The sequence below is a fragment of the Ochotona princeps genome, chromosome 11 (genome assembly GCF_030435755.1).
Source record: "Ochotona princeps isolate mOchPri1 chromosome 11, mOchPri1.hap1, whole genome shotgun sequence".
NCBI lineage: Eukaryota > Metazoa > Chordata > Mammalia > Lagomorpha > Ochotonidae > Ochotona > Ochotona princeps.
In genome coordinates, this window is record NC_080842.1 from 71,152,861 (window position 1) to 71,165,167 (window position 12,307).

General features: G+C 52.6%; 1 protein-coding gene across 1 annotated transcript in view; it reads right to left on the bottom strand.

Annotated features, from left to right (window-relative positions):
- The window catches only part of EVC2 (EvC ciliary complex subunit 2), a 63,742-nt gene that overhangs the window by 28,841 nt on the left and 22,594 nt on the right, over positions 1-12,307 (bottom strand). The window contains exons 8-11 of the mRNA XM_004579358.2: positions 4,984-5,308; positions 2,906-3,145; positions 1,849-2,024; positions 670-829 (exon numbers count right to left, since the gene is read on the bottom strand). Of these exons, the coding sequence (XP_004579415.2) occupies positions 670-829; positions 1,849-2,024; positions 2,906-3,145; positions 4,984-5,308 (901 nt within the window). The remainder of the gene's footprint in view (positions 1-669; positions 830-1,848; positions 2,025-2,905; positions 3,146-4,983; positions 5,309-12,307) is intronic.

Consider the following 12,307-nt stretch of genomic DNA (forward strand, 5'->3'; position numbering starts at 1 on the left):
CCACATCTCAGGGCGGACAGTGTATCCAACGATCAGCTCCCAAATGGCACCTCCTGGTGAGGTCAGAGCTGCATCCGCTTCCGACAAGGACACCCATGCCTGCACAGTGATACAGTCACTCAACCTCGCCTCTCTCAGTGCACGCTCCCGCGGTTAACTAATGCATCACTGTCCTTACATGGAGGTCCACTTCTTTGCAGACATGCGGACGTTAAGCAGGGACACATCAAGGAGAAGGCTTACACCCTAAGCCAGATATGCTCGGGTTCAAATCCCACATTAGTCCCCATTTGAACTTGAACACGTAATGCTCTTACAGTTTCTAGGAGTTGATGTCAACTTTTTAAAAAAATGGACACAACAGCAGTTAAGGATTAAATACAACCTTTTACACAGCACATTTAGCTCAGAGTCAAGTTTATAGTCAGTAAGTGGTAGGACCTATCATCACCATTATCACCATCTTCTCTATCATCATCATCACTATCATCACCATGATCCCATGATCCCATCATCACTGTCACCATCACCATCATGATCCACTCATCACCATCACCATCACCATCACGACCCCCTCACACCATCGCCCCTTCTCCGGGGCAGGCCCTGCTGCCTGGCCGGTATCCTGCAGTGCCTGAGCCAAGCACGAAGAACACGACATCACGTTACCTTTTGCAGCAGCTCCCGCCTCCTCTTCGTGATGAGTTTGTGCTGCAGCTTTTTCTTCTCCTGCTTCAAGTTGCTGTCCAGTTTCTGCCGCACCGAGAAGGCTTCGGTGTGAGCTCGCTCCAGCAGCATTTCCGTCTGGTCCTCGTCCAGGTACCCCGCCCTGGAGGGAAACATGAAGCGTGGGCTCCTATCTCCTCCAATCTCGCTTCTGGCTTGGCTGCTGTGGGGGTTCACTGCCTGCCCCATCCCAGGCCAGGTTTGAATCAGCAAAACCTAGACACTCCAGAGAAAGCAAGCGGGCAAGCTGCTCAGCTGTCCCTGAGAGCCCGGCAGACAGAGGGCAGTGCCACCAGTGACTGGCAGAGCAAGCCTCACATGGGACAGAAACCAGCCAGGGGCAGGCATTGGCACAAGTTCTGGGAGGAAGTAGAACCCTTCAGTGCAAAAATGGAATGTTCCAGAAGGAGGAAAACTGATGCCAGCAATAGCACAGGGTCCAAGAGGAGTTGCCTGTGTAATGGTTGGTGCTGGGTGTCAGCTGGACTGGCTCAGAGTGCCAGTCTGTGCCAGTAGGCTACTTGGAAGCCTACAAATTTGGGGGCGGTATTTCTGGGGACAGCCCCAAAGGGCCTCATCCCTGGAGTCTGTGCTGAGATTTGAAATCCCCTCCCACCACGGGCCAATGGGGAGGTGGTGAGCCACAAAGACTCTCTATTATCAGAGGGACAGGCTGGTCACCAAAGGGGGCGGTCAGCCCCTTTTCCTCTCCCATCACACAGGTGAGGTGAGCACCCACCCCATGGGTCGGGGATTTGCTCCAAAGATAATCCAGGGGAAGCTGCATGGCTATTGGCAGGAAAGGCGAGCAGTCAGTGTCTGTAGAGGGGGTGACAGACACACAGGGGTAATGGACGCAGTCAGTATCTGTAGAGGGGGTGACAGACACACAGGGGCCACAGGGAGTAATGGACGCAGTCAGAAGGGGGTGACAGACACATGGGGGGTAATGGACGCAGTCAGAAGGGGGTGACAGACACAAAAGGGGTCAGTATTCAGTTGGCTCAACCACAGTGTCTGCAAAGGGGTTTCAGCAGTAGGCACAGCTGCACCGTGGCCACGAGCACGGAGCAGCGAATCTGGAGTGGCCACAGCTGGCCCAGGGCTGGTGTGGGTGCTTGCCTCTCGTGTTTCTGGATGAGCTGGGTCAGCTGGGCTGCGGCCGCGGCCAGCAGGCCCTGCGCACGGGTCTCGGTGGACTGCAGGTTCTGGAGCAGGTACTCCCTGTGGCCGAATCGTTTGCTCAGATGAGACCTCTTGCTGGCCTGGAAGAAGTCCATGAGCTCATCGATGCTCTCCTGCGTGGAACAAGGTAACAACGCGCCTCCTGAAAACACACAGAAAACCCTCCCCAGACACTTAACACACACCCGCTCCTCCCGCGAGGAAACACATGGGAGCAGGGTGCGCACAGTTAACCTCCCTGCCCATCACCACGGCTTTTAGGAAAGGGAGTCAGCACTGTGGCACAGCAAATTAAGCTGTTGCTTACAAGGTCAGCATCCAATATGGGCACCAGTTAGAAGCCTAGCTGCTCCACTCCTGATCTAGCACCCTGCTGATGTGCCTGAGAAAGTAACAGAACATGCCCCGAGTGTTGGAGTCCTTGCAGCCACATCAGAGACCCAGATGTAGCCCTCAGCTTTGGCGTAGCCCAGCCCTCGCCGTTGCAGCCATCTGGGGAGTGAGCCAACAAACAGTTCTCTTCCTCCCTGCCCCTCTCTGCATCCCTTTCTTCCCTCTGCCTTTCAAATAAATAATTCTTTACAAAGATGAGGATCGGCACATGCGTGTTAGACACGTGCTGCAGGCTCAGGACAAAGTCCACAGCAGCAATGACAGATGCCAAGTATTCAGTTTGCACTGCCAGCCCCCGCACTGTGTGTGCTCAACTCCACACAGATTCACCCCGCACACCTAGATACAGACAAATCCTAAGGAGACGTGTGTGTGGCAGGCACACATCCTTTACTGCCATGTATTAAACACACACTGCGCCTGGATCTTATTTTCCAAAGCCACCACGGCCACTGCTTACTGGAAACACCCCATGGACTTCAAGAAAGTTGGCCTACTGCTTCGAGTACCAAGGAGAGGCCAGGTGAAGTGGAACGAGCTGACAACCCAAAGTGGTGCCTCGGCCCTCCCAGCAAGCCTGCAGCAGGCATCACCACGTTACCTGGAGCTTCGAATACTCCTGCAGCAGCAGCTCGGCCGCCTCGGGCCGCAGCTCCCCCTCAACAACAGCACTTTTTATCTGGGTGAAAAAAATCCTGTGCAGTTCGTTTCTCTGCAGAACAGCCAGCTGCCTGTGAGCCTGGGCGAAGTCTTCCTCCTGCTGCACAGCCAGGGACCGCCGCAGCTGCTCCTGCTCCAGGCCATGCAGGCTCCGCAGGAGGCTGCTGCACTCAGCAGCAGACTGCAGGGAGAGGAGGCAGCGGTGAGAGACAGGCAACCGAGCACGACTGTGATCACTGCTGCACGGGCAACCTGCGCACACACGGGCAAGTACAGACACTATAACAGTACACATGCATGTGTGTACGCACACTCTAGGGCAGAGTGTGCAATACATGGAATTTTCACACACATGTAGGCATATCCAAGTGGACTGTGCAGGTATGGTCAATGCATAGACATTCACGTGTTAACACACCACACCTGCATATACACATACATACCAATGTGGACACATAAAAGCATACATGTACACGTAAAAGCACATAACACACACTGGACATGCACACACAGGTACACAGCCACACGCCTGTACATATACACATGGAACATCTACACACACGCACACACACACACACACACACACACACAGTTTCAAGCTAAGCCCCAGAACATGCTGCTACAGCCTGTCCTCCCATTAGCGGTTTTCAGAACCACCACAAAGCAGAAAAGGCACAGGGACGGAACTCTGCGAACTGAAAACGGCCTGCAAAAACGGAGGGTTTTGATGTAATGATGGGTCGTGTCACCGGGTTCTAACCAGTTTCCCTTCTTGGGTTGGCTGAGAAAGAAAAGGCCACCCATGGGCTTGGCGGCGTGGCCTAGTGGCTAAGGTCCTCGCCTTGATCCCATATGGCCGCTGGTTCTAATCCCGGCAGCTCCACTTCCTCTCTATCTCTCCTCCTCTCAGTATATCTGACTTTGTAATAAAAATAAAATAAAAAAAAAAAAAAAAAAAAAAAAAAGAAAAGGCCACCCAAGTTGAGATTTTTGGGGTGAAAAAGAGAAACAATATAAATGGTAAAGATGGCTACTTGGAAGCCTACATCTCCAGCAGTCCAGGGCGGGGCCAGGACTGCAACATCTGTGTGAGTGTGGACACCCCTGCATGGCTATCTCACAGACTCCTGTCCCTGAGGGAGCTGGCCCCAGCTCCACAAGTGCACGAGGAGCCTGGGAGGGTCCCTGGCTGCATGTCACTTAAACTCCCTCCCTTTGAGTGACAGCATGAACTTGAGCGCAATGGAGCAGATCCTGCTGTGAGCCAGTTATGTCATCTGGCAAAGGTAGACATCAAGTTCATCAGAATATAGAGCGTCCAGTGTGAGCCTGGCTGCTTCATGGAGAGCTGCAGGTCTCGGGAATCCAGCAGTCTCTATCGGAGTCTCCCATGACTCTCCAGGGCAACACAAACACCTCTACCCTATGTGGCTGCATGTTGCTGTTGTTGTTATGCCTGGAAACAGACTGTGAACGCCTTCAATGTAACAATCACATCATATCCCTTTTCTCTCTGTACTTTCACTGCCTAGCCTGGTGACCAATCAGTACCTCCCTGAAGAGGTAGTTCTACATAGATGGGTGTGTAGGTGGGTGGATGGATGGATGGATGGATGGATGGACACACGGGTGAGTAGATGAACAGACAGATGAATAGATACATGGCTGGATTGGTGGATGGATTGGGGGATGGATTGGGGGATGGATTGGGGGATGGATAGGTAGATGGATGACTGGGTGGATGACTGGGTGGATGACTGGGTGGGTGAGTGGGTGGGTGAGTGGGTGAATGGACAGATGAATGGTTAGATAAATGGATGGGTGGATGGGTAGATGGAGGGATGGCTGGCTGGCTGAGCGGGTGAATGGGTGGATGCGGGTGGGTAGACAGAAGGATGAAGCAATGGGTGGATGGGTGGACAGATGAGAGGAGGATGGACAGACAGGTGGGTGGATAAACGACAAGTCCCTCAGGAGGAGGAGCGAGAAGCAAACGCTGTCCCTCCAGAGCCGCCTCACCCTCTCACTGGCACGCCGCAGCAGCTCCTCTGCTTCCTCCATCGCCACCACCTCCCTCTGGCACTGGATCTCCGTCCTCTTTCTGGTTTCCAGGTCACACTCAGCTGTCAGTGCCAACACCTTCCGGTCGTACTCCTCTCGGATTTCGCTGTCCAGCAGCAGGAACTGTTGTTTGAAAGCAGCACCCATTCTCCTTTCCGCTTGAGGGGAGAGGTGGCCCCTGCTGGTCAGACTCTTCAGGAGGAGGGCCAAGAGGTCCTTGCTGACTTGGCCGCGGCAGGCCTCCAGCTCTGCATCTGCCCGGTGCAGGGTTGCAATCTCCAACCTGGGAAGTGCAGACGTGAGGAGAATCAGCTGATGTGAAACCACAGCACACTCGGCAGGCCCCCCAGCTCTGAGGCGCACGGCATTCGTTACATGTCCACTCACCAGGGCTCCTTGAGAGCAACAAGAGCATTTAATTTTGTTTGTCCAGTTTATTTCCAAACCTATCATCCATACTATGCACTATTGAACTAGATATTAAACGCTATTTTTTCTCTCTCCCACTCATTTTGTAGCAGGCATCTCCTAATGGCATTAAGACAGCTTAGCCCTTGACGGCTCTCTACCCAAACTCACTATTCTGTTGCACCTTCAGGTCATCTGCAACAACATTCAACAAGGCTGCCACATGTCAAACTTCCCTGAGGGTGGGGACACTCGGACCTGCCGTGTGCCTTGCATAGGTCCTAGAAATTAAATCTGTGGCGCCCGGCGTGATAGTGTAGTGGTTAGAGTCCTCGCCTTGCACGCGCCGGGATCCCATATGGGCGCCAGTTCTAATCCCTGCGGCCCTGCTTCCCATCCAGCTCCCTGCTTGTGGCCTGGGAAAACAGTCGAGGACGGCCCAAAGCCTTGGGACCCTGCACCCGCGTGGGAGACCTGAAAGAGCTACTGGCTCCTGGCTTCGGATTGGCTCAGCTTCAGCTGTTGCAGTCACTTGGGGAGCTAATCAGCAGATGAAAGATCTTCCTCTCTGTCTTTCCTCCTCTCTGTATATCTGCCTTTCCAATAAAAATAAATAAATCTGGGCCCGGCGGCATGGCCTAGCGGCTAAAGTCCTCGCCTTGAAAGCCCCAGGATCCCATATGGGCGCCGGTTCTAATCCTGGCAGCTCCACTTCCCATCCAGCTCCCTGCTTGTGGCCAGGGAAAGCAGTCGAGGACGGCCCAAAGCTTTGGGACCCTGCACCCATGTGGGAGACCTGGAAAAGGTTCCTGGTTCGTGGAATTGGATTGGCGCGCACCGGCCCGTTGCAGCTCACTTGGGGAATGAAACACCGGATGGAAGATCTTCCTCTCTGTCTCTCCTCCTCTCTGTATATCCGGCTTTCCAATAACAATAAATCTTTAAAAAAATAATAAATAAATAAATCTTTTAAAAAAGAAATTAAACCTGTGAATTCTTCTAGAAAACATGGGCACCTGTGGGCACAGAGCCTTTATGCTGGGAAATTCCTTCACCTGCCTGGTGTGAATTGCATCTCCTCACACCTGAGCTATGGCATCAGGAGGAAAATCAGAAAACCTCTCCCTGGCAGCTGTGTGGACAGCAGTGTGACTCACAGTGAGGACACCCACGGGAGAAAGCCAGCTGTGTTCCCAGCCTCCAACCTTCTGGATGGCCAGGGCCAAGTGCAGCCCCTGGGAGCCTTTTGAGCCCAGATGTGTAAACGACCCTGGAATGACCCCACCCTGCACAGCCTGAGCTCCTGCATGTGGCTGGCACTGCTTGGGAGCAGACAGTTTCAGATTCCAGGCTGCAGCCCAGGGCCTTTCCCAATGGTTTGCTGTGCAACCAGAGAAAATGCTTGGAGGCCCCGCCAGCCTAATGGGGTCATCTCCCAGACTGTTACTCAGGTTGGAAAGGATGAGAAATGCAAAATGTTTGACTTGGAGCCTGGTAGCTTTTCAGCCCCAAATAAGAGTATTTTCCTCCTTTGCTCCCCCCTCCCAGAAAATGGCTGCGCAAACCCTAACCACGGCCAGGGAAGCCAGCTTCCCCATGTGTTCCACTGCAAAGGCTTTCCTATCCATCACCACCGAAAAATGCCATAAGCGGCGCATGACGTATCTGTCAGTCCCAAAGTCACAAAAGAATGAACACCAGCCCTCAAAACGGATTAAAATGTCCCACTGCTAGCGAAGCTCTTACCTGTTGATGGCTCAAATGGCCACAGGAGAGAAAAATAAATGTTAAAAAGACATCCTTTGCATGCAGGATTTCGTGGGTCCATGGGGCAGCAGGCGAATTTCCAGGAACAACCATATTTTAAATTATTCCAATAACAATGAAACATTCAGATTTTTCCATCCCTTGCCCTAAGCCAATCCACAGGGAGGACAGACACGTCTTGAGTCCCACACTCTGAGCTCTGATTTTGAAGCTTTCTTGCTACTTCAACAAGCTGATGAAGCCAGCAGAATTCACTCCCTGGTACTTGGAGGCCACTATAAAAGTCATTACCTGCACTGCGTCAGTTTCAGGTGCAGCTACTGCGGGTGCATCACCTCATCCCCACCCTGCCCTTGCCCATGGCTGACTTCACATCAGAGTCAGAGCCCTGTCCGGCACACCGGTGGCACCTGCTAGCGAGAGCCGCTAACACCACCATTATAGCACCTTCCTAAAGAAGCAGGCACTGCTTGAAGCATCCTAGAATGGACCAGTACCCAAGCAGCGATCTATGATCACAAAGAAAAGAATAAAAAAGGTGCCCTTTTTTCTTATTTAATCCACGTAAAAATTAATCAGGCTGTCACCAAACGACGAGCAAGCTGTCAGGGTAGAATTAGGGAGGAAGCAGACACACCGGACAGTGAACATTCTCCTGAAGGTAAAAAGGAACCCACCAATCCACACAGGAGATAATGAATTTAGAAGGAAAATGAAATTGCCATGGCCTTTTTCTTCAACAGTTTAAGTCTGGCATTTCTGAGTGTATGCATAACAGACCCACAGAACCCAATTCTGTGCCGGTGAATCCAAAATCCTCCTCAATAGAAACCAATTTCATAAGCAGACAGAACTGCAAGACGTCCATGTTCTGTCAATTGAACACTGAGCAGCTTCACTCCCAAACTAAGCTGGAAGTTAAATCAGAACAAAAACAGCGCATGGGATACGCATTAACTGCATTCACAAGGAGCCGCACGTGTGAGTTTATACCAGTCTGCAATCTGGTATAAACTCAAGCAGATCACAAAATAAAAGGGGTCCGCAGCTGGCCTCGTTCTGCTTTGAGGCTCCTCCTCTTAGGACCTCCGTTATCATCATCATCATCATTTGAAAGGCAAAGGGAAAGAATGAGATCCTCCAGCCGCTGGCTCATTCTTAAAGAGACTGAAGTTGAAATAACTGATGCCTAATTTTTGCCTCTTTTAGAACCGCGTAGAGTCAGTAGTTGCCCATACTCCCATAGCACAGTCTTGCAGGAGGAGCTGTGTCTGGAATGAGACCTTCAGCAGGTGGACGGGGACATGCTACTGGCCCTGACCCCTGAGAGTGACAGCTTGCCCCTGTTGAGTCCACAAGGCGAGGGAGGAAACCCAGGCGGGAGTGGAGGGCACGAGGCAGGAAAGCCCTCTGCTCCCCAGCAGCAAGGGGGGAGTTCCAGGTCTGTCAGCCTCTGCCCACCTCCTCGCCTCTCCAACAGGGAGCAGGTGGTACTGCCCCTTGGCCCCTCCCACACCCCACCTGCTCCAACGCCCCCATCCAGTAGACAGTTCCCAAGCCTCCCGTGAACACAGCAGCTGCACAGATTGGTCTTGCTTGTGTATGGCTGACAAGGATGCTACGTGTGTGTCAGCACCTTGCTGGGCATGCTCTACAAGGATAGAAACCAAGACTTTTGCCCGCCAATATCCGGCCAGACTGGATCCAGCGGTGCTGGGCACACACAGCACCCTCACAAGGGTTTGTTGACATAACCAATCCATCAATTAGTCAGTCAATCGCTTGTAAAACGTACTGGGTGCAGGAATGAGCAGCCGAAAGAGTGACTGAACAAAAGACCTGCTAGGGATCCATGTCCCTTCACTTCAGGCTGCCACAGATGGAAATTAGAATATCTTCTTTGTAGCTGGTTTGGAAGCAGTACAAGCATAGGTGTTGTAAAACACAGCATGTGGTTGGTGCGTGAACACTACTGCACACACATGCCAGAGCCCAGGGTCGGGTTGCGGCACTGAAGGTAAAGGCACCAAGTGTGATGCCAGCCTTTCATACGGGCACTGGTTCAAGTCCCAGCTGCTCCATTTTCAACCACTCCAGCTCCCTGCGAATACGCCTGGGAAAGCACCAGAAGATTATTCCAGTGCCTGGGCCCCACGCCACCACATGGGGGACCTGGATTTAGCTCCTGGCTCCTGGCTTCAGTCTGACCCAGTCCTAGCTATCTGGGGAGGGAGCCAGCATGTAGAGGATCTCTCTAGTCTCTGCGTTTCTCTCTGCAACCCTGCCTTTTAAAAAAATAAAAATTAAATCTCATGGGGAAAAACCTTCATTTCCACACTTGGTACACTGCAGAGGCAACACTGTAGCCTGAAGAGTGAGCAGAAAGCAAACACAGCATGGGATCACGACCCCCTCCCTTATTTTCTCTGTTGCTCTGGAAAAATCTAAGCTCAGCCTTTGGAAACACGCACACACACTTTGGCAACATTTTGCAATAGCTTTGTGAACCTCAAGCTCCTAGGCCTGGGTCCAAGTCTATCACCACTGTGTGACCTTCAGCAAAATCAATAAGCCTGTCCTGCACCCCAGCTGCCTGCTGTAAGACATGCCCAGGCCTGAAGCACTCAGCAGTGGGCAGGACGCAAGCTGGGCAGGGGCTCAGGCACTGGGCGTCTCGAGAAGCTTCTAGCACCAGCCTGACTTGCCCAGGTTTCACCCACCACCCCCATCCCAGGCCTAACATGAGCTGGGGGTGATCCATCTTCAGTTCTAATCACAACTGAGGGCCCGACAAGAATTAAAGGGAAATCTCCCTCCCTCGAGTGTTCTCTGCAGGAGGCAGCCTGCGAAGCAGACGGAGAAACATCAACTGAGCAAACCCAGAAACGCTCTTTACCAAAAATAAATCAGCAAGAAGGAACAAAGTTGTGGCTGTGAATCAGAAATGAGGTGACAACCCAGTCACCCAGTGGCCTATTTAGAAGCCAAGCTTAACCCTGCGTCAGAATGACAAACGGGGTACATGCTTTGCTCGAGGAAATAACAGCTATTTTTAGCAGGTAGCCAGTCACAGATGCTACCACACGTGCTAAGCCCCTGGCATTCCAAGTGACATTTTCTTATTCACAGTTTTGACGCTTGAAATGTCCAGACAGAATAATTAAGAGCAATCAACAATGCTGTGACAAAAAAAAAAAAATGTTCCCTAAAGCAAGGCTCCAGCTACGGCACCTGAACAAGAACTGGCATTCAATCAATACTGAACATCAGGCTGGGGAGCTGAGCTAGGAGGGGAAGGCAGAGAACCGGGGCGCTCAGACTGCACTGAGGACTAAACACCCTGGAGACAAGGTATGACCAGTTCCCAGGCAGACAGCAACAATCCCAGAGCCACTGCACCATGCCTGGGAGCAGGATCGCAGTCAAGGTCAGCCCCCTCTCCACCTAGCCCCGCACCGGCTGTGCTGTTTGTAACTTCTGGCATGCCTGTCCTGTGTTTGAATCAGAAACAACAGAGGGATGAGCCCCCGCCTGTACCGAAGGGGCTTGGTGGTCACAGCCTTGGAGGTCATGGCTGTGTCAGCACTCTCAGGAGATGACTCGGCCCCGGGGCGCACATCTGCCTACATCCCCACCATGATGGCTGTGTGGTGCTGACACGGTCCAACAGCACATTTCTCAGAATGAACCCCGGCCTGAAGGCTGCAGTTGTAAGGCACATCTCCAGGTGATGCTTACGCAAGCCGACCCATTTCACTCTTTCTGTCCCCGCTTTGGAGACAGACTGACCTTCCACTGGGAGACGCTTGGATAACCACCTGCTCATGTCACTTAATACGATCACTGTTATCCAGGACCTCTGCCTGAAGCTCTCCCTGCTGCCCGTCCACACAAACACACACACACACACACAGGCTAACCCCTTACACACGGGATGTTCTAACGTGCCAACCAGGGCACTCTGATTAGGGAATTAAGCTCAAAGGAGGAAACACATTTAAGTGGCTGCACAAAACCTCACTCCACAAGCCCCACAACCTTGGATTCCTAAGGCTGGCTTCCCACCTTGGTGCAAGGTCACGGGCCACGCCCACAGGGTCCCTGAGCCTGCCTCTTCACAAAGATGCCTTCTTTTGAAGCACAGTGAGTCCCTGGGAAAGCAGCAGAGGATGGTCCACCTTGGGCCCCTGCACCCATGGGAGAAACTCGGTAGAAGCTCCTGGCACCTGGTTTTGGCCTGGCCCAGCCATAATGGCCATTTGGGGAGTGAAGCAGCAGATAAAATCTCCTCTCTCTTTCTCTCTATCTTTCCACCTTTCAAATAAATAAATAAACAAATCTTCAGAATAACAAAAAGAAAAAACATAAAAGAGACATCTGCCTGGCAGAACCCACGGGAGTAGCATCATCCCAGCTGCAGCATCCCGACCAAGAGCCGGGACGGACCCTGGTGCTGGACAGCCTGCAGCGGAAACTAGTCCACTCACTGACCATGTGTGCCTCTCTCCAGTCCCCACCTGTAAGAGGGAGAAAACAGCAGTGCGTGTGGCATGGCGCGAGAGGGTTCCAGCAGTCCAGAGTGGTGGTGTCTGGTGCGAGACCCCAGCACACACGGGTCACATCGCGCTGGCCTTTGATAACTGAGCAGGACTGTGTAGCCCAGCACATGGTCAGCTCACCCAGCCAGACTCTCCCCCAACTGTGCTTCTCTACGCTCCAGCCTCAACACCCCAGCCCACACTTGACACTGCTCAGCAACCTGCACCACTGACCTCTCACTCACATCCCATCCCTACATCTGTCTTCCTCCCCCTGCCTGGGGAGCTCATCCTTCCTCAACCTGTGCAGAGCTTCCCTGCCGGTTCCAGGGACTGGAGACAAGAACTTCCCCTTGTGGGCTCAGCTGCCCCCTAGCTTTCCATGACCAGCTTCAAGGTCATTTCTGGTTGTGGCCCTAGCTCTCTGGCTCCCTCCACCTTCTTCAGACCACCCTGAACGACACCTCATGCACCGGTTTTCTACGGGTCAAAGCATAGCGCCGAGTGCACAGCAGCTATGTGCTGAGCAGCGACAGCATGAGCTTTCACACCAGCACAGCTTAGGACAA